The 22217-nt window shown below is 41.1% G+C and overlaps 1 protein-coding gene across 4 annotated transcripts in view; it reads left to right on the plus strand.

Annotated features, from left to right (window-relative positions):
- LOC126999007 (lysophosphatidic acid receptor 1-like) overlaps positions 1–21910 on the plus strand; it is a 113707-nt gene extending 91797 nt beyond the window's left edge. For 3 of the 4 annotated variants that reach the window (XM_050861320.1, XM_050861319.1, XM_050861321.1), the window contains exons 5-10: positions 12798–12892; positions 13772–13915; positions 15696–15863; positions 16009–16193; positions 18030–18104; positions 18895–21910. In XM_050861320.1, the coding sequence (XP_050717277.1) occupies positions 12798–12892; positions 13772–13915; positions 15696–15863; positions 16009–16193; positions 18030–18104; positions 18895–19066 (839 nt within the window). In that variant the 3' untranslated portion in view covers positions 19067–21910. The remainder of the gene's footprint in view (positions 1–12797; positions 12893–13771; positions 13916–15695; positions 15864–16008; positions 16194–18029; positions 18105–18894) is intronic. The other variant, XM_050861322.1, reaches the window with a different exon arrangement.
- Positions 21911–22217: the final 307 nt, after the last annotated feature.

Here is a 22217-nt window from a genome sequence, read left to right on the forward strand (position 1 = left end):
CTCTCTCTCTCTCTCTCTCTCTCTCTCTCTCTCTCTCTCTCTCTCTCTCTCACCACAATATTTGATCTCTTTCTGAATAATGTTATTTGGAATAGTGAGATAATCCTGGATTTCATACCTTTATCGTGTGTGTGTGTGTGTCTGTGTGTGTGTGAGTGTGTGTGTGTGTGTGTGTGTGTGTGTGTGTGTGTGTGTGTGTGTGTGTGTGTGTGTGTGTTTGCTCGGCTAGTATTTTTTTACCACAATATTTTTTATCTCTGTCTGAATAATGTTATTTGGAATAGTGAGATAATCCTGGATTTCATACCTTTATCTTTTTTTCTATATATATATATATATATATATACCAGCGTGATATATATATATATATATATATATATATATATATATATATATATATATATATATATATATATATATATATATATATATATATATATATATATATATATATATATATATATATATATATATATATATATATATATATATATATATATATATATATATATATATATATATATATATATATATATATATATATATATATATATATATATATATATATATATATAATATTGATATTTTTCGATAATTTCAGACTGGAAACCTGTTTAATAGGTTGTACACACACACACACACACACACACACACACACACACACATGGCCCGGTAGCTCAGGGGTAGAGCGTCTGGCTCACAACCAGAAGGACCGGAGTTCGATTCCCCGGCCGGGTGAAGATAAGTTGGGTTTATCTTCTTTCACGTGTAGCCCCTGTTCACCTAGCAGTGAGTAGGTACGCGACGTCAGGCGAGAAGTTGTGACCTTGTTGTCGCGGTGTGTTGTGTGTGAGTGGTCTCAGTCCTACTCAAAGATCGGTACTACGAGCTCTGTGCTCTTCCGTAGGGGAACGGCTGGCTGTGTCGAGAGAGACCCGCAGCAGACCAAGAGGTGAATTACACACACACACACACACACACACACACGGATAAATAAGATATTCCTTGCTTAATACCTCGGAAGTCAGTGGAATCAGAATGGAGATCAACCATAGCCTCCGAAAGACTTCATCATATCGCGTCGCCAATATATAGACTCCCCTGAATGGCCCGCGTCACAGAACGTAATCCCGCCCCTTAAGACCGCCATAAGTTTCTAAATCTGAAGGAGTACACCGTATACCGTGGCTCTTTTTCTTTGAGTAAATCAGCATTACTCCTTCATTCTAAAAGATTCACGACGATATAATTACAGTAACTTGCTAGTCAAGTTTATTTTGATGTTTTTTATTCCTACGATATATTGTGCCATGGGTGTGTAGCCATATTTTCTCTCATAATTTTGTTACCTGATATGAAAACAAAACCATAAAAAGACTATTTTTCATAAAATATTATGCTATTATGTTTATATGGCTATCATTTATTTATGATTTTTAGGACGCTGATCGAGACAAATGCATATCGCTGCAGGTACGATCAAATATGTTTATTGTAATTTTGTTATTTTTAGAAAGTGACGAATATATAGATATTCAAGGATATATAAGTTTGTGGTTCATGCAGAAATTGTGCTGCAACTTTGCTGATCGTCCTTGTGATGGGCCCAGTGGACGATGTTCATGAAAGGTTAATCTCCAACGTTCATGAAGGGAATTAGGTAATAATTATCAATTAGCTGGCGCGGAGCTATAAAGAATTTGGCGTGTGTTCCACAAGTGCTGGATCTGTGAATACTGCAACAGAAAACTAAACTAGTGAAGATAGTAGGGCAGTAGTGAAGTAGTAGGACATGAGACCACAAACTGATGCATAGTCTGTATAAATTAGTCGAATGAGACGCCATCACATCTTTCTTTTTACACTTTGCTTTGAGTGTGCGTGGAGTCACCCAAAACATTACAAACGAACGCCACTTGACTGTAACTAGTGGAATTTTGTGTTGTCGGAGTTGCCAGAATCTTCAAAGGTAGAGGACGATCATTACGTGGCAATAGAAATTACTTGATAATTTGTTCGAACTTTGGAGTTTATGAGAGCAAAACATTACGAATTCCAGTGTTAAGGTCAATGTTCCTCGACGTAAGTTTAATAGGCATGAATGACACGCAATAACAAAGGGAACGCAAGCCTCCAAGTGCAAATATTTGGATACAGTACGTTATTTTTACGCCCCCGTCTTCAGCAACAACTCTGATATCGGTAAAAAATAAATATCGTTATAAAAATATAGTATCTTCATTTTCGCTCGGATCTTTAGCGGTGTTTTCATCCTCTCGGCCGTTAAGACAAGGCCGTGTAATCTGGATAATAAAGTCGCATCTCTGAAAAATATACAAAATAAAAACAAAAACTATATCCAAGTCTCCGCCCTCCTTGCTAGAATTTCACTTAGTAATTGCACCCGTTGAATCGTGGTAGATGCTAGAGGCAACAAGGGAAGGGAGAGGTGGTGTCGGAAGGGGTGGCAAACGAGGTGGAGGCGGAGAAAGCGTTATTGATCATGAGTGTGTGGAGGAAACGGCAGGAAACACTAACACCGCCACCACACTGACGGGGACAAATTGTTCCGACGATACAATATGCGGGAAATGGTGCGTATACTTCTGACTTTTGTGTTTTTCTTCATGTTGGATATTGTGTGAGGCCGCGCGACGAGGCGAGCCGGGCAGCCACTTTTGTCGCTCCTGGCTTTTGCTCATAACATCCTAATTTACTTCTCTCCATCTGCCTCCTCATATCCGTCTTCATAAGCACTTTTTGCTCATATGTCATTTCTCTCTCCTTCGCTCCCCTCTTTTTCCTTCTCCTCCTCCTTCATATATTTCCCAGGTCACTGAAAAATCTGATGAACGGATGTAATAACCGAAGCTGGATGCCTCGTTATATGCCAGCAGACTATTTTGCCTACTCTTCCATGTTTCTGTTATATCGTTTTCCTCCTCCTCCTCCTCCTCCTCCTCCTCCTTCTCCTAGTATTATTTTTTCCCTTCCTCTCATCTGCTGGTTTTCATTTTCCTCTTCCTCTCTTCTGTACATCTTCATAAAACGTTTCATTTTCAGCCCTCCTCCTCCTCCTCCTCCTCCTCTCCCTCTCCCTCCTCCTTTCCCTCTTCCTTTTCCTCTTCCCCTTCCTCCTCCTCCTTCTCCTCTCCCTCTCCCTCCTCCTTTGCCTCTTCTTCTTCCTCTTCCTCCTCCTCGTTCACGTATTCTTTTCTCATTTCACCCACCTATGTCCTCTTGTCTTCTTCAGCTTTTGTGTCCAGGTTTGCCTCGAGGTGCTCTGTCTCATATCGCTTTTCACCTGAAGGAAAAAGATTTTTTTTTTTTACGCAACACGGAGGAAATTGCGTTTCTACTTTTAATTCCGGTGTCTATCCCGCCTTCTCCCTTCCCCCCGCCCACACTTCCATCTTTGCCCTTTAGAGCGTCACCCAAAGACTATCACCGCCACCCGTGTCTCATCTAACACAACCACAACTTATATTGCCATCGTCAGCACAACCACAGCCAGTACCACCACCACCACCACCACAGCCATTCATACTCTGATTCAGACTCAAGCCTACATCACCACATGGAATAAAGGTCTCTAAAGTCGCCACCCAGGCCAACCTTACGACTATCATTACCTTTAACAGTACGATGCCCGTTACATTCAAGGCCACCAGTACCACCACCACTACTGCTATTTCCACCATGCCATTACCTAAGTCCCATTACAACATCAGCACAGCCGTTGTCCGCCATCATAGCTAGCACAACGAGCATAACCATCACAACCATCGCAATCAATTTTAGCGCCATAACAGGAACAACATTGAATCATAAGCAGCCGCAACGTAAACAACAACTATTACAACGTTAACAGACCCTCTGCATATTGCTTTGCATGGGCGCACTAATTCCTGGTTATATTATGTTGAAATTTCTGATTCATGAGGAAATAAGTTTGCATACACATTTCCAAAACTACACATATGCATGGGGTTAATTAAACTGTACATTTATTCACTATTGGCGGAATGTCTAATTTTTACACATACGCGCTGTGTCCGTGTACGTACACATCTTTACGTGAGATAGTAAAAAAGTTTCCATGATGTAAATAGAGACAAAGTGACATGAAAGAGCGGGCTCAATAAGAACCTGTAAATAAAAAGATAACTGTAGTCACAAAAATATATTTTTACAATGTTAGACATCATCAGAGTTATAATGTTCCCAGACACAGGCTGGCCATCAGGAGGCATCATGTAGTCTGACTTGCGCCACGAGGCTTGTTCTGCCAGACAGACCTCTTATTAACATTATTGGTTAATATTATTATTGTATGTCACATGATATTAATATTTTGATTAATATTGTATCAGTTCGCACCGCATCTTGTTCAAATATACGTATAATGAAAGTCAACAACACACACGCGCGCGTTGCCTTACTTAACATAAATAATACCATTTCCATAGAGTATTATTAAACATTTTTTTGTCAAGAAACAATGTATTGGGGCCGTGGTATTCCCTCCTTTTCTTTCTTGTGTGTTTCTTATCATCGTCTTTCTTCATTGAAGATAGAAAGAAGTTGTTCTATTTTTGGGTGTCACTTTCTTTGTTGTCAGTCTCAAGCGTCGCCTTTGTGTGGCGGGGTCTTTTTCCTTTTTCTTGCCCCAACAGAGCCTCGTAATCACCTCCTCCCCTCCATCACGGCTCCAGCGCCCCTTTAGGACCTTCCACTGATGCACCACCGCCTTCCACATCTTTCTTCCTCTTCCTTTTTTCTCCTTCTTGAGTGCACCAAGTTTCCCTTCATTTCCTTCACGCGTTGCATCTCCATAAATTCTCGTTGCTCATTCTTCGCATGTTCCTTCTCTTCTTGCTTCTCTTCTTCGTACTTTACCTTCTCGTCCTCCTGTTCCCCCTTCTTTCCCAACCCTTCTTCTTCTTCTCCTTTTTCTTCTTCCTCCTCTTCATTTTTCTTCTTTTCTTCTTCTTCTTCTTCTTCTTCTTCTTCTTCTTCTTCTTATTATTATTATTATTATTATTATTATTATTATTATTATTATTATTATTATTATTATTATTATTATTATTATTATTATTATTATTATTATTATTATTATTATTATTATTATTATTATTATTATTATTATTATTATTATTATTAATATTATACCTCTACTTCCACTTTTTTTTCTACTTCTCATCAGCTTTTTTTTTTTTCATCATCATTCCGTCGTCGTCGTTTCGCTGGTCCCCAAATTACAGAAAAGGCATTGAATTACTGGAAAAGGTTCAATGACGTGACACAGGGACTCAACCGTACTAGGAACGACTCAAGCAACTCAATCTCTGGAGAAAAGAAGCTTACGAGGAGATATAATTCAGGTCTTCATGTACCTGAAAATTTTCAGTAATGTCAATCACCCCAAGCTCTCTGAACTTCAAACCAACTCAAGAACTAGAAATAACGGTTTACTAATACAAGGAAGGCGATGTGGTACAGACATTGGCAGGAGTTTCTTCTCAAATTGAGTCATCTGCCACTGGAGCAATCTTCCATCAAAGGCAGTAAATGCAAATACCATCAACTCCTTTAAAAATTTCGTTGCGTCAGGAGTAAATTGAATACCAAAGTGCTTTCACCTGCTCTGCGGGCACCAAGTGACTGTCGAGCAGATCAAATCACCAGAGCTCGTAATGAGATAAATTTGACTTGCTGTTGACTGCATTTCCATGTTTCCTTCTCCTCCTCCTCCTCCTCCTCCTCCTCCTCTTCCTCCTTCGCCGCGTTATCATCGTCCTCCTCCTCCTTCTCATCCCCATCTTCATTCTCTTCTACTTCCTCCTCCTTAACATTATCTGTTTTTGTACACATTTACGCTACACGAGAGGTCACACACGGAGAATATTTTTGAATGTCCATTAACAGCACAAACGTGGGACATCAGGAGACAGAGGTGATTTATGCAGCGATTTAGAGAAAGAGAAACTCATTTGTGTTAAGGAGAATTCATGTCTTTAAGGGGTACTCTGGCTAATGAATTTGCTATCTTCTTTTTTTCATTTAATCAAATGAAATCGTTTTGTTCATGTTGGTTTATTTTCTTGTTTTATTTGAGAATACTAAAACTGCCATAACTTTGGTTGTTCTGTGTTCTGCCAAGTCTGCATGTTATTGTTTTTTTTCTTTTTACTTTTATATTTTGCACTATATACATAATGTATTTTTGTGGTGTTTTTGTATTCCCTTCTGTTTTACGGTTCCTTATTCACTCAAAAATTGTGATTCAAAATGAACGCAGTTGCAAGACTTCAGTTACATACTTTGAGCTACATAGTATCCTTCTATTATTCCGTTTCATATTCCCCTCATGATTTTTTCAATTAGGTCTTTCATGATATCTGCTCTTTCGTTAAAAGCTTCACACACTTAAATATCTTGTTAGCTATTCAGGCTATGGTAGCTTTCCACTCACGATTCCTACTCTTCTTGTAACCCTTTTATCCTCCTCTTTCATCTTGCTCTCTCAGCTTCTTATCTGTGCCATTTCCTTCGTCTGTGATTCAGTTTCACATTTCCCTCCCCGCTAACGAAATTCCGATACACGATTTCATCCACATGTGTGTGTGTGTGTGTGTGTGTGTGTGTGTGTGTGTGTGTGTGTGTGTTTGTGCGTGTGCGCGCGCGTGTGTATGTGTGTCTATGTAGGTGTGCATGTATGTGTGTGTATTTGTGTGTGAATGTTTGTTTGTTTGTGTGTGTGCGTGTGAGTGTGTGTGTGCGTGTGTGTGTGTGTATGTTTGTTTGTTTGTGTGTGTGCGTGTGTGCGTGTGAGTGTGTGTGTGTATGTGTGTGTGTGTGTGTGTGTGTGTGTGTGTGTGTGTGTGTGTGTGTGTGTGTGTGTGTGTGTGTGTATGTATATATATATATATATATATATATATATATATATATATATATATATATATATATATATATATATATATATATATATATATATATATATATATATATATATATATATATATATATATATATATATATATATATATATATATATATATATATATATATATATATATATATGTGTGTGTGTGTGTGTGTGTGTGTGTGTGTGTGTGTGTGTGTATGTATGTATGTGTGCGTGCGTGCGTGCGTGCGTGTGTGTGAGCTGTGTATTACACTTTATATTTCGTTGTCATTCATAAACGTAATTAAATCAATACTGAAATAAATAACTTCACTATTAAGAAAGGTCTCCTGAGCTCAGTCGTATAATCGAATTGTAGATGATACGCTGTATAAGCGAATTTTTAATAATTGATAAGAACGTGTCGCATCTTCCCTTGCAGTGGCGGGGCTGGGTGTGGGCGCACTAGCCGCAGCCTGTTGGTGCGGCGTTAGTGCTACAAACACACTCACGATTTCATAAATCCTTCCAAACAAACACTCGCTTATTTACCTCAACCCTCTCAGTCTTTGTTTCTCACGTGTTTTCTTTTATTTCGGCTCATTATTAATTAATAATTAATTGATAATAAAAAAAAATAATTAATATTAACAGATAGTATGTGATAGAGGCAATGTTATGTTATGTGATGGAAGCAATGTCAAGGGAATTGGAGGAACGAGTGGCTCCATTGAAAATATGAAAGAAATTTTTACGAGAAAAAAAATGTTAGTGTCCTAATTACTTGAATTACTAACGCGTGACTAATAGGGTGATGCAGAGTAAATTTGTCTTGGGGTGGAAAGAACAAACATGGGGTGATTGCATTGTCCTCAATGGGAGTCGTTGAATAATGTTAACCTGAAAGTCTGTTTCCGTAGACTTTTTACGATACCGCCTAGGTTACGTTCCGCCCGTAACACATTGCTTACTTTACAAATATTTCATTGTTAGCGCAATCTAGTAAAAATGTGTGTGTGTGTGTGTGTGTGTGTGTGTGTGTGTGTGTGTGTGTGTGTGTGTGTGTTAATATTAGTGAGTGAATGTGTGTGTGTGTGTGTGTGTGTGTGTGAGTGTGATTGTAGATGGGATCCACGCCAGGTTGTGGGGGCCCAGAGTGTTCATAAGTCTCAACAAGCGCGTCTGGCTGCTTTGCCGTCATCAGAGCAGCGGAGACATACACTGTCTGGAGCCTGAGGGCAGCTGGCTATGTCTGTTGACCCACCAGGGTAGCAAGAATATCTCAGCGTTAGTGCATGCTGTTGTTATTCGTGTTGTTAATAATGATGTTATTGTTGTTGTTGTTATTGTTGTTGTTGTTTCCTGATTTTGTTAGTGATATTGATTCTATTGTTGTGATAATGTCCTTTTGATCGTAGCCCCTGATATGAAAGAGTCAAGAGATCAATCATTTAGTTTGAAAACAACTGTCAGACAGATTATTTTTACGGAATGAGTCTTTTAATTACCAACGACAATTGTTGTTTTTTGTGTTATTGCTACATGTTGATGTTTTTGTTGTTATAGTTGTGTTGTTATTACTGTTATTTTTATGGTCGTTTTGTTTTTTTTCTTTTCTGCTGCTGCAGCAACAGAAGTAGCAGCAGCAACAGCTTCAATAGTAGCAGTATTAGAATATTAGCAGTATTAGAATAGTAGCAGTAGTAGTAGTAGTAGTAGTAGTAGTAGTAGAAATAGTAGTAGTTGCAGTAGTAGTAGCAGTAGTAGTAGTAGTAGTAGTAACAGTCGCACTAGTAGTAGTAGTAGTAACAGTCGTAGTATTAGTAGTAGTAATTTTAGTAGTAGTAGTAGTAGTAGTAGTAGTAGTAGTAGTAGTAGTAGTATGAGTAGTAGTAATTTTAGTAGTAGTAGTAGTAGTAGTAGTAGTAGTAGTAGGAATAGTAGTAGTAGTAGTAGTAGTAATAGTAGCAACAGATGTAGTAGTAGTAGTAGTAGTAGTAGTAACAGTCGTAGTATTAGTAGTAGTAGTAATGTAGTAGTAGTAGTAATAGTAGTAATAGTAATAGTAGTAATGGTAGTAGTAGTAGAAGTAGTAGCAACTATAGTGGTAGTAGTAGTAGCAGTAGTAGTAGTAGAAGTAGTAGTAGTAGTAGTAGTAGTAGTAGTAGTAGTAGTAGTAGTAGTAGTAGTAGTTGTAGTAGCAGTAGTGGTGGTGGTGGTGGTGGTGGTGAGAGTAGTTGCATTAGTGATGGCATTAGTAATGATTATACTATTAACAATAATGTGGTGTTTTTCTTGTATTTTCTGACCCTGCCGATGCTTCGGAGCACTGTTGTGTTTCACGTCTTAGTCGTTGTTGCTTCCGGGATGGTTGGATTATGTATTATTATTATACACGTGCGGTGTTCTTTACAATACATATCAATGACACCTTCGATATCATACCAATTTTATCAAGGTTATCAATGTTTTAAGATGACTCCATTCCTCATTCATAAAAAGATTTTTTGTTTTAGTATTGTTCGCCTTTTGGTTCCCATCATGGTTTTTCCTGTTGATTTGTCCTTACACGTAGCCTTTTTTCTGCTTTCACTTCGTGCTCGCTTTTTTCCTTTTTGCTTTGGCTGCGTATGTTCTAATATGAAATACCATTCATTTAATCTCAGTCTTAATATCCTGGGCGCCTCTCTCCGTTGTTCCTAGTTTATTACAGTTTTATCTCGGCCAACGCTGTTGTTGACCTTCCTTGTTATTCTCTTTTCTTACAATTGTTCTTGGTGCCTTTGTGTCTGCTGGCGATATCATCTTTTGTTCTTGAACATATCTTAAAGCAGAGGGTTCTTAAAGCTTCTTTGCAATGCCCCGAAGCTGGTGGGTTTGTGCGTTAGTGGGTGGGTGGGTGCAGGGGCGTCAGGGCTTCCCCAGCCGGAGGGGTAATGGGCGATGCTGACATTGACTGAGTGCCTGAAGCGCCTTCGCGTCCTTGGGAACGTGCACAGCTTAGTGGTGACTTGTTGGCCCCTTGTTCATGATACACAAAAGGCAAATAACATTTTTTATTGTTTTTTATAATTGAAATACATTGCATAGAAACACCATCAGTCTCTTCTTATTAGAGTTCTTCAAGGATATTCAAAATTTTCTTCGAAAAATTATTTAGCAATACTGGTATCTAATGCATGTATCACACTCCCATCTAAAGTACACAAAAGCTAGTTTCTTCCGTAAGGAGTGACGGAGATCGTACGTAGAGCCCATGACCATGAAAATATTATCTCCGGCCTCCACGAAGGAAGCATAGTGTTAATGATTTGGTCGTTGTCCGTCTGCTTGTCCTTGCTCATCTATCCTTTAACAAAATATTTAAAAACCGATGGACACATAGCCAACAAACTTGGGGAGGCGTTGGCCGAGTTGTCAGCGCATGGGCGTGGTGAGCCCGTGGACCAATGTTCGAATAACACCGAAACACGCTGATTTTTCAAACCATCGCCGAGTGGCGGAAGATTACCTACATGCGGCCCAGATCATCAATCTACATTAACTTCGCCGACTTCGGTCAAGTAGAATACCGGAGGGGGCAGCATGGGCCAAGCAAAAGTCATACATCACGGCAGCTACTGTAAATAAAAATTCACCTGTGCCACTAAAGGGCTGGGGTCGCCCAAGAGGCCCCTCAAGATAGTCTACAAACGCTATAGGTAGCACATATACTCGTGTATATATATATATATATATATATATATATATATATATATATATATATATATATATATATATATATATATATATATATATATATATATATATATATATATATATATATATATATATATATATATATATATATATATATATATATATATATATATATATATATATATATATATATATATATATATATATATATATATATATATATATATATATATATATGAATAGTCAAGTATATGAAAAAGTATATACTTTTAAAAGCGAAATACGTCAAATAGTCTCTGGGAAGGTCATTAACTGATTGTTTTGTAACATAAAAGGAACAAAAACACCTCAAAGATGATACTTAGGCGAATTGATTACATTTTTTTTCTTTGTCAAACATTCACTTCATCGTGTTAGGGCAAAGGGAGTAACAGTCTCACAGGTCTGCTTTACTTTCTTGAACAACTTTACGGCGTAGTTATGTAAAAAAAAATATGGTTACAGGATAGCACGTGGGCTAGGGCAGGTTAGAATTCGCTGCCCAAATTGTGTGTATTTTCTTGTCCGTAGTCCCAAGGGAAACAGATAAGGGGACGCAATTTCACCGGGTGGAGGAAGGGATGTGTGGCCAATGCAGAGGGAAAAAGAAAGTAAAAAGAGTGGAAAAGTGTCTTGTAGCAGAGGAAAACAGACAAGGCATACCTGTATGCCTTGTGGTAAAAAAAAAAAAAGCGCTAAAATTCACAAATATGGAAATTGAAGCGGTTCATTCAGAAATAATTGTAAGATGAGAGCTGATTAAATAGTGATAATTTTCGTTTCTAAGAACGTCGGTTATTTATGATGCTTTTACGACAGGTGCACAGGTGGGCCAGCCATGTGTTAGCGTGTGTGGCCGCGCGTCACACCCCCAAGGGAGGGGTGCTCTTCGCATATTACGGTTGCTTTACGTCTTGAGTCACTAAGATATGATCAGCTGGTAGAAATCATGAAGTATAATTCTGTGGGAATCATGTCTATTTGTCAACACGAAGAACAGAAGCATAAACATAAATTCTGTAGCTCTCGTCATCCTATCAGGAAAACGCAAAAAAGAGTGGCCAGCAACGAGCCTCTCTCGCCTTGCATAATCCATATATCGGTTGTCCATTTATTGCCTCATACAAATCATTTGTGAAAGCTTTTAATTGTGGTATCCATAAAAAATGAACAACAATTAAAACACAATGATAGGCCAACCATCACAAGTCCTATGGCAGACTTGCAACGGGAAAGAGGTCACCACATGGCAACTATCCCCTACACCAGCAAACATGAAAAGAAGAGCGCCTATCTTATACGTTTCTCCATAATTTCGATGGCGCGATGGGAAAATCTTTCGAACACAGAAACTTTAATGTATTGAGTAAGGCAGATGTGATGTTGTGTCGCCTGTTTCCCCAGAAACACAGTGTAAGGAGAAGAAAGCGCGGGAAATATCCGACAGACTCTAATGAAACAAACTTTGATAGAATACAATGCTCAGTGTCACTGATATTCTTATTGTCAAGCACGTTTATGTGTTTGTGTGTGTTGCTGTGAGTACACAAAGCGCGTGCTTGTATAAGTACGTGTGTGTGTGTGTGTGTGTGTGTGTGTGTGTGTGTGTCTCTCTCTCTCTCTCTCTCTCTCTCTCTCTCTCTCTCTCTCTCTCTCTCTCTCTCTCTCTCTCTCTCTCTCTCTCTCTCTCTCTCTCTCTCTCTCTCTCTCTCTCTCTCTCTCTCTCTCTCTCTCTCTCCCCCCCCCCCCGGTGTAACGCAGCATACCGCACCAGCAAGCCTGGGAACAAGACCCATGATATATTTTCTTAATATATAGACGCATCAGACAACTTTGTGCAGAATTCACACGAAACATTTTAAAACTATAAATTTATTATGAAAAGACTTGAAACACGGGACTCAGTATTGTTTTTGATTTTGATCCTTCATTGAAGAAAAAAATTCCAATTAAACAATAGTTATATTATTGGCGAGTTTTATCTATCTCTCCTTTGTAAAATTTTTCGTGAAAGCAATATATATAAAACTTTTTATAATGTGATTATTAATGCTTTTTGCGTTGCTATCTTCATTCATTTTCCTGTCTCCCCCTGCACCACCGCGTCACGCACCTCCTCGCCTCGTCTCCTGCGTCGCGCCCTCAGTGGCGGGGATGTTCATTGCCTTCGCCTGCGTGCCCGGCCAGGGGTTCCAGTCTCCTGCCTGCAGCGAGAACTACTTCTACATCAAAGGCATTACGGTACGTCCTGTGTGTTCTTGTGTGTGTGTGTGTGTGTGTGTGTGTGTGTGTGTGTGTGTGTGTGTGTGTGTATTTGTGAGCGCTCGCGGATGTGCGTTTGCAGTGTGTGCGTGTGTGCTCCATCTTGGAATGGTATATAAAAGGAAAAGCCTGCTTTCTTCTTTTTCTTCCAGGAAGATGTAGGTGAAACTGTGGTCATAACAAATCCCGTCGTTTTCAAATATAGGCATATATGTGTTATTTCTTGGTAGAAAACTCTCTATAGGCCTTCTATTCATTCAGACCTAAAACAGTTTATTTATAGACAGGATTCACATGATATGGTGATCGACAGGCAGTGTGGCTGTTATTTAAATACAGATTAAAAGATTCAACTTCCTGACGCTTGAAGATTTTTTATCTCAATCTTAATACCGCCGTAAAGCTTTACAGATTTTTGTAAAGGTCAATCTTGATTTGTAAAAGTGGATGAGCACCTTCACGGTTATTGATGTACTCATTGTCTCTTAAGAGAATGAAATTGTCGTCAGAGAGGAGTTTTATTTACTGATGCTGCGCGGGTTTCAAACTAACTAATATTGATGTTTATCCTTTGTTTAAAGTGATCCAATTTCTTTCTATACCGAAAGGTTTCATTCAATTGCTGAATGATAAGCTTCATTATAGGTCGATTAAGAAGTATTATGAGCGGACCATACCCGCCCTGTCTGTTATGGGTGCTCTATACTGACCTCATTGCTGTCGAGCTAGAGAAAGTTCTTAAATTACGTATATGTTTTTAAACGCTATAAACGCACCCTAATGCATCTTTGTGTAACCTCTACTCTATCAGACTTAATCAAATTATGAGACATTGTTGTCTGTCTCCGTCTGGCACAGTTTCGCATCATTTGGGCGCTGCTGTTCTTCGGACCAATGGTGCTGATAAGCATGGTGTACTGCCGCATCTTCCACCTGCTGAACCACCGCGCCCTGTCTCTGGTCAACGCCGAGCAGAGGAACCAGCTCAAAAGAAACATAAAGGTGGGTGGAGATAAGGCTTCATAGTAGTTCATATCGGTTTTCACAAACTAATGACAGTAATTAAATGAAATGCATATTGCTAGATCCTGAGAACCCGATTGATACCACGTTTGTTTGTGTGAATATTGATTAGAGTCGCGCTGCTAGACTTGCTGGGAATTGGGACCAATATAGGGCTCTGTCGCGAAGGACTAGAGCTCTCCTGAAGAGAGCAAGAAGTATGGCAGGGGTCTCGCTAAGAAAACTGAGGGCCATTTATATGCAAATAACCTCCGACCTGCTCCAAGTCTCCCTCTCAGGTGAGCGCAACCGAGCAGCTGATGGCTGCCTCGTTTCGGACAAGGGTGGGCAGAGGGCTCGTTGGGTACTTTGAGGGTTTAGCTACTTTGAGCAGTTGTACACGGCGGACCCTCCAAGCGGCCAGCTTCCAGTTGCTGGGTTGCGGATAGCGGATACTGATCCACCCATCGACGAAAGCCCACCCTCTCGAGGTCAGAGAGACTCACAAAGTTGAGGAGTGAAAAGCCTGGTACCTGTAACATCAGTGCGGAGCTGCTCAAAGCTGGAGGTGAGGCCATGATCCGCGGGTTGCATGCGGTCTTGACTGCCGTATGGCAATCTGGTACCATTCCTCCTGACTGGAAGAGGGGGCTGGTCGTCTCTATCTGGAAAGGGAAAAGGGACTGAGAGGACTGCAACAACTACTGTGGTATTACACTACTCTGTGTGCCAGGCAAGGTGCTTGCCCACCTATTGCTGATGTGAATTCGCAGCCAGCTGCTGAAACTGCAGAGACCTGAACAGTCTGGGTTTACGCCTGGTAAGTCGACAATTGACCGTATCCTAGCACTTCGCGTACTGGTGGAGCGCCGACGTGAGTTTCGACAGGGGATGCTTACAGCCTATATCGATCTCAAGAAAACGTTTTGACTAGGTGCATCGCGATGCACTCTGGGATCTCTTTCGACTCCGTGGGATTCCTGCAAGGACTACTGGTTTGCTGACTGGCTTGTATTCTGGGACTGAGAGTGCTGTGAAGTGTAAGGGGGGGGCTTGTCCAACTTCTTTCCCGTGAATGCGGGAGTGAGGCAGTGCTGTGTCCTTGCCCCATCGCTCTTTAACACTTGCATGGACTGGATACTAGGCAGAGTTGTGGACCAGAGTCATTGCGGAGCATCCATTGGCAATACCAGGGTCACTGACCTTGTTTTCCCGATGATGCAGTAATCCTAGCGGAGTCGTTGGAGGTTTTGGTGATGGCTCTCGAGGCAATGCACGAGGAGGCGAAGCCCTTGAGACTTCAGATCTGGGCCAAGACCAAGGTACAGGTGTTTGGAGGCTTGCTATGTGAAACAGTACAGTCTGTTCATGCGTGTGGCGAGGACGTTGAGATCTCAGAAAGTTTCACATACCTTGGTTGCGCAGCTCAGAACAACAGTGAGTCTCACCAGGAAGTCCTACGGCGGATTGGCCTGGCCTGCGGTGTTATGGACTCGCTCAACACGAGTATAATTATGGTGTTGATACCTGTGCAAAAGGATAGAGATCCGGATCTTCAAGTCCCTTGTGCTCCCTGTCTTACTCTATGGCTGTGAGACATGTACGTACACTAAATGGGGACTTGTGTGAATGTGTGTGTGTGTGTGTGTGTGTGTGTGTGTGTGTGTGTGTGTGTGTGTGTGTTGCTTCCATGCAAACTATAAGCAAGCAACTCCACAACACTGAAGAGCTGTTAAAAAATACTTACTCCTATGCCGTTTTTTAATGTTTACTAATTCAGACGGTGAAGACGACAACGCTTATCGTGGGCTCCTTCGTGATGGGCTGGGGCCCCGCCATGGTGAAGTTCCTGCTGGTGTGTGACGAGTGTCCCATCAAGACCACGAGCATCGACCTCACCACCAACTTCGCTCTCGGTGTCATCGTCAACACTATATACTGCCTAAAGGTTTGACATTTCGCTAATGAAGAACTTCGCTGATGAAGAATGCAGTATAATGTCGTTCATAATTATTTTTTAGATTTTCTGGATTCATTTAATTTAAAGCACCCAAGTTATGACGACTGCTTCCTTACTCCTCTTCTGTTTATAGGTTTTCACGGACACCTTCATATATGCAGTGCAGCTGCGTGACGTGCGGAAAGCCCTACAGGCCATGGGGCGGCGCCTAATCGGCCAGGTGACGGGACGCCAAGTAGACGGCCCCTCCAGGACAGTCTCCAGAATGTCTCGCACTTCGTCCACCAGAGTGTTCATCGGGTCCCCCGCCCTCCGCAGGTGTGTTCCCGCGTCTTTGGTTCAACAGTAGTCTAGAACGAGCACTTTTTTATTTATACGATGGCAGTCTTATTATGTTTGGATGAGTTTACACTTCTAACGTTGTGAGAGCTCTTCACTCTGCCGGCTGTGAAATTTGACCTTTTTTCGTTCAAGATAGATCTGTAATGTCAATTATGTGTGCGATACAACTGGCAAACATATTTACTAAGCCAAGGAGAAAGTATTTGGTTCAGAAACTCAGACGGGAAGCTGGAGAGAAAACATGCGAAATAAGTCTAAAAGAGAGTTTGCTGCGCCCCGGGTATGTGTGTTTGAGAAAGTGATGGAGAACTTTCTTTCCGGGAATGTCAATACCCGCCGGCCACACCCGCCTCGGCAAGGAGCTGGTCACGACAAACGAAAACCTGAAACCAAAACAAAAATCCTGAGCCCGAAAGTTTGGCAAAGATATTTTCTCCTTTGTTTCATGTTTTCCATAAAGGTTTAAATGCTTTCAAGTGACACCTGTGTCTTTGATGAAGTCACAACATTACAAGTTAAAACATGTTAAAAGAAATACTCGAATTTTTTACATTGTCATTCATCTATGATAGTGTTCGTAACAGTTTAAAAATACAGATAATTATGAGTATATGTGTGTGTGTGTGTGTGTGTGTGTGTGTGTGTGTGTTTGTGCGCACTCGCATACGCATATGCCCATGTGTGCGTGCGTGCCTGCGTGCATGTTACCGCGCGGATGTGTGTGTGTGTGTGTGTGTGTGTGTGTGTGTGTGTGTGTGTGTGGTTAGAGGCGTACCCAAGGGTAATCTGAGAATTAAGAGACATAATTTTCTTTGAATCACAAAATTAATGAACTTCCTTTATAGAAAACATAATTTGCTGTCTGCATTTAAAATGGATATATTGAAAATGAAGAAATTCGAAGAAATTCTCGACGCTGAAGATATTAAGGAAAACATAACTTTGAAGGGAGCTGCTCTTGAGGCAGATGACTAAAAGGAAAAGACTCTCTAAACACTTCAGAAACAAAACTGTAAATTGAGAAACACAGATAAATGAGGGTATATTCAACCAAAGATAAAGTATTTCCAGCAGGACTTGCAAAAAATTTAAAAGAGTTAGAGGACGTGAGAAAATTCAACGTGAAGTGTCATCGGAGCGCTAATTTCAGGTTCTGGTGGAGAAATAGTTCAGAGGAAACTTGGCATTGGGAAAATCCAGAACATACGTTACATCAAACTCGAACGAAATTAAAGTTGTTTTTAAGCGCGTTCTCCCCTTCATGACATTTGGGTCAGAGACATGAACACTGACCTAGTCTTGAAAGAAAATTTTGATTTGCCCGAATAAGGCTGGAGAGATTGATGTTTGATAGGCCAGACACCTACCGTAACGGGCGCAAGTCAATCATGTTAAAGCATATATTATGGGAGGGGGGGAGGGGGTTGCAAGCCCATCAAAGATCCTCTTTTATCACAAAGCAAACATCCGCAGAACTAATACGCCACCACCACCACCACCACCACCACCGTCACACATACAAAGTTATATTTCACGTAAACACAGGGCAAGCACCTGACTGAAGGTTTTTTTTTAGTATTGTTTTCACGAACTCTCTAAAGTCGAGATGGGCATGCATGTAACAAACAGCATTACCGACAAATAGTTCAGGGTAAATTCTGAAAGAACACATCTGAAAGCTAGTGCACATCATCCACAAATATTATGAAGACAGTTTGGTTTGAGGATAATGGTTTTACAAACCGGCCTCATGAGAGTAGTTTCAGGGAAGTCCAGTTTGACAAAGCTTGGCATCCCTTCATCTCCCTACAGGATGCATACTCTCCTATCCAGGCGTTCCTCCTCCAAGTCGACAACTCCCTCTCATCAGCCCATACAGGGAGACGGGTGAGCTTTTGCCCTGCCATCCTACACCCAACGTTTCCTCCTCCTATATGGTGACCTTCCGCTAGTACCCTCCACCCCACACCACGGTAGAATTGACAGCTTCCAGTAACAGCTTTTACTGCTTCATTTATTCGCATGCATATCGGTAATAGAAATAGATAGTAATGCATTTCGAGCTTCTGCAGCCGCTCGATGAATCGAAGTTTATAGACCAAGCAGGCTGCCCGTTATTTTACCCTGGGAGGAAAGTCTTGATGCATGTCACCTTGACCCTCACCTGAACGTAGCTGTTACTACCGCTGCATGAGACTCCACCAGACCGCTAAACTTAACAAGTCAGCCTCCCAACCGGCAATTCTCCTCGCACATCCAAGCTTATCTAAAAGAAGATAGCCATTAGTATTATCCTCTTCTGAACTGCTCCTTCACATAACACACTGCACATAACATTAAGACAAGCAGTGCACAGCGTGTTAGCAACTTTTTTAGGAGCTGTTCTGAAATTTAATGAGCGACAAGTTTACCATAATTAGTTATAAGCCGCGAGAAGCAGGTTTGATGAGTTAGATATGCCCTTGATATATTTGATTGACCATCTGTGTCATGCGTGAACGCAACAAACCCTGGTAACTTGCATGACCCCAAAGTCTTGACCGTTGTATTACCCCGCATTGCAGTGCTTGCTTCGTGTGTCGGAACACTACCTTGCATCGCATCACCACTGCATGTAAGATGCGCGGCCCATCGACCCCTATTCCCACCCAGCATGCTAATTTGCAGTTTCTCCCAGGACGGGCAGTCTGCCTCCTCCCTCCTCGTCAGCCCCCTGCAACTCGTCCTCCTGGCCAGTTAACCTCGAGGTCTCTGTCTACACCAACAACTATCACAAGGACGATGTGCGCTTAACTACCCTTGTGGAGGAGACGAACTTAGACCCGATACAGGAGGACGACCGCTTGTGAGCACGAGGTGGTGCAGGGACGAGGCTCGCTGACCCTGCACCTGTGACCTAATCAACACCACGAGTATAGAGGATTATGAACAAAGAACTGTGTCTAGTCAAAGCGAATCCTCAGTGGATGACCGATATTTGGTCAGTGTTTCTGGGAACAATATTGTCAAAAGTTATGAAACAAGGGCTTCTTTCTTTAAAAAGGTCGCAGAAACAAGAATAAAACATAAACTGTAATCACCCCATAGATGGACAGAAGACGTGAAAAATAAGACATGAAAAAATAATCAATTTTGATTGAAAAAATGTTGTGCTACTCCCTTTTTGAAACCGTTCGTCAAATGAAGAAAGAAGTTTGTTCCAGTGTTTATCAGTGAAGACGGTGAGGACACTGATTTAACTCTTGCAATAGAGAAATGGATAGCATAAGAATTAATTAGATATTTATAGAGCAGTGGTACCTTATTCCTTGTTAAAGAAATTTCATATCGAAATTATTTGTAAAACACTGAGGAGTTTATTTAGACCTCAGACATTGGCTGAAATGACTGGCTAAATCATTATTCATTGCAAGAGAAAATACTGATCCACCCGATGCTCAAAGTTGAAGGACACTTTAAAAGTGCGGTGTAAAGGTGAAGGCGTGGGACTGAGAAAATAAATCGCCGAAGAAGAGTTGTAGAATTTAAGTGTGGCAAAGGATTTCCGGAGAGTTCTCTGTGAAAAGCTGACGTTGAGTCTTAATGGAGGGTCAGGAAAAAGTGAACGGAAAGTGACGCTGGCATGACAGAGATGGATAAGTCAAATCTAAGAAATGAAGGAGCTCAGCACTCGCCCCAGTGGTGTTAAAGACTTCTGAAAAAGAAATATGAAAAGTTTAGGACTCCTTTTCACCTTGTGTGTGACAACGCTGCCTCAGCACGGGGAATTTTTCATCCAAGGAAAATGTCAAAAACAAGGTTGTGTGAGACCATGATTTCCCAAACTTTGTGAGGTGTCCTTGCAACCTACCTGTGGAATGTGTAAAACGTAGAAAAATCGTGTTGAGCGTGCAGTGTGTTCCTTATTAAAGTAATTGTGTTTGTTGCTCAACTCGAGGACTGCTGCTCACCTTTCATCACCAAGTCACTCCTGAGTTAGGTGCCCACGCTCCATTTCCCACCTGCTTCAGTCTTTTTTCTGTCCTATGGGAGGCCGTCGTGTCCTGTGTACGGCTGACCTCATTCACCTGATAACTTAAAGTAGCCAGAGTGACCATTCTCGCTCCACCAGATAGCATGGCCCCCACCAGCATGGGTCGATATTTTAGTTGCCGCCAACTACAAGACCAGTTGTATGTAGCCTTGTCTCAGTTATATGTAAATATGTTTTTCTTCATTGTCAAGTCTCTGGCGCTGAACCTCTTGACGTGGGCCCCCGGGTACCCTGCACACCAGGAAGCTGCCTTTCAGTTTACAGAAAGGGTTATTACTTCAGGAGTAAGGTATTCGAATTTATTGGATGGGGGAAAGAACTGAATCGGTGATTTAGAAAGATTGTGGTTAAGCATAAGTTCATAAGAAGGCTTTTGAGGGTTACTGTTATTGCTCTTTTTAATCTCATGTACAGGAGTGACACGTTCATGAGATTACAGCTTGATTATGGGAGAGAGAAAGAGAGATTTACATAGATTTATATAGAAGATCAAACCACACAGACCCCATGGTCCAAACTAGGTGGTCTGTCCATAAACCTAAGTGATTTTACATTAATCAGATGGCTCCAAAACGTTGCTTTTCTACTCTAGTTAATATTAAGTTCAAGGAAGTGACGGTCGAGCTTGTTTTTAAAGGAGTCAATCGTGTTACACTGGACCACTGATGGTGGGAGCTTATTCCATTCTCGCACTACAACGTTGGTGAAGAAAAATTTGGTGCAGTCTGAATTTACTTGTCTACATTTGAGTTTTGTGCCATTGTTCCTCGTTCGCAAAGTGTCATCGATCATAAACAATTTTGTTCTGTCTACATTCGTGAAACCATTAAGTATTTTAAAACATTCGATCAGTTTTCCTCGGAGGCAACGTTTCTCAAGAGAGAACATGTTAAGGGTGGAAAGCCTTTCTTCGTAGGATTTGTTGCGCAAGGAAGGGATCATTTTTGTTGCTCGACGCTGAACACCTTCTAGTTTAGCAATGTCCTTTGCATGGTGGGGAGACCAAAACTGTACCGCATATTCCAAGTGGGGTCTGACTAAACTATTGTAGAGCGGAAGTATTACATCTTTATTCTTGAATAAAAAGTTTCTTTTAATGAAGCCCAACATTCTGTTCGCTTTATTTGCTGCATCGATGCATTGATGTGAGAATTTGAGGTTTGACGCGATTTTAATCCCCAGGTTCTTAACGCATTGAACGCTTGTGAGTTTAACTTTCGTAATCGAAATTCTTATTTTTTGTTCCAACTTGAAGGACCTGGCACTTGTCTACGTTAAAGGGCATCTCCCATTTATCCGACCAAGCTGAAATTTTGTGCAAATCCTCTTGGAGGCTTTGCCTGTCTTCGTCAGTGAGAACCGAGTTACCAATCTTTGTGTCGTCTGCAAATTTACTAATGTGATTATTGAGTCCAACATCCACGTCGTTGATGTAAATAATGAAGAGCACTGGGCCAAGAACCGAGCCCTGAGGGACGCCACTAGTGACCGGCGCCCACTCTGAGTTAAATCCGTCAATCACAACTCTTTGTTGTCGGTTGCTCAACCAATTCGCGATCCATTGGTTTACTTGACCGTCAATGCCTATTTGCTTTAATTTATAAAGTAATTTATGATGTGGGACTTTATCAAACGCTTTCTGGAAATCAAGATAGACTACGTTCACTGATTTCTGAGAGAGAGAGAGAGAGAGAGAGAGAGAGAGAGAGAGAGGAGGAAAAAGGGATGAATAGGAAGGAAGGTTTGGAGAGAGGTGGCAGGTACCCGGGGCCCACAACGGGGAGGAGGTTCAGAGGCCACGGTCCAGCAGCTGTGGTTCTATCTACTCAGCCGCTTCCTCACCCTAACGAACCTTTAGGCTTGACTCTCCATCACACTGGCGGCGGCGACAGCTGTGTGGATGAGACAGATCACACACGACTTCATATCAAATAATCCTTAGTCACCAAAACCATAAGTATGGCCAA

Source organism: Eriocheir sinensis, chromosome 15, assembly GCF_024679095.1.
Source record: "Eriocheir sinensis breed Jianghai 21 chromosome 15, ASM2467909v1, whole genome shotgun sequence".
Taxonomy (NCBI): Eukaryota; Metazoa; Arthropoda; class Malacostraca; order Decapoda; family Varunidae; genus Eriocheir; species Eriocheir sinensis.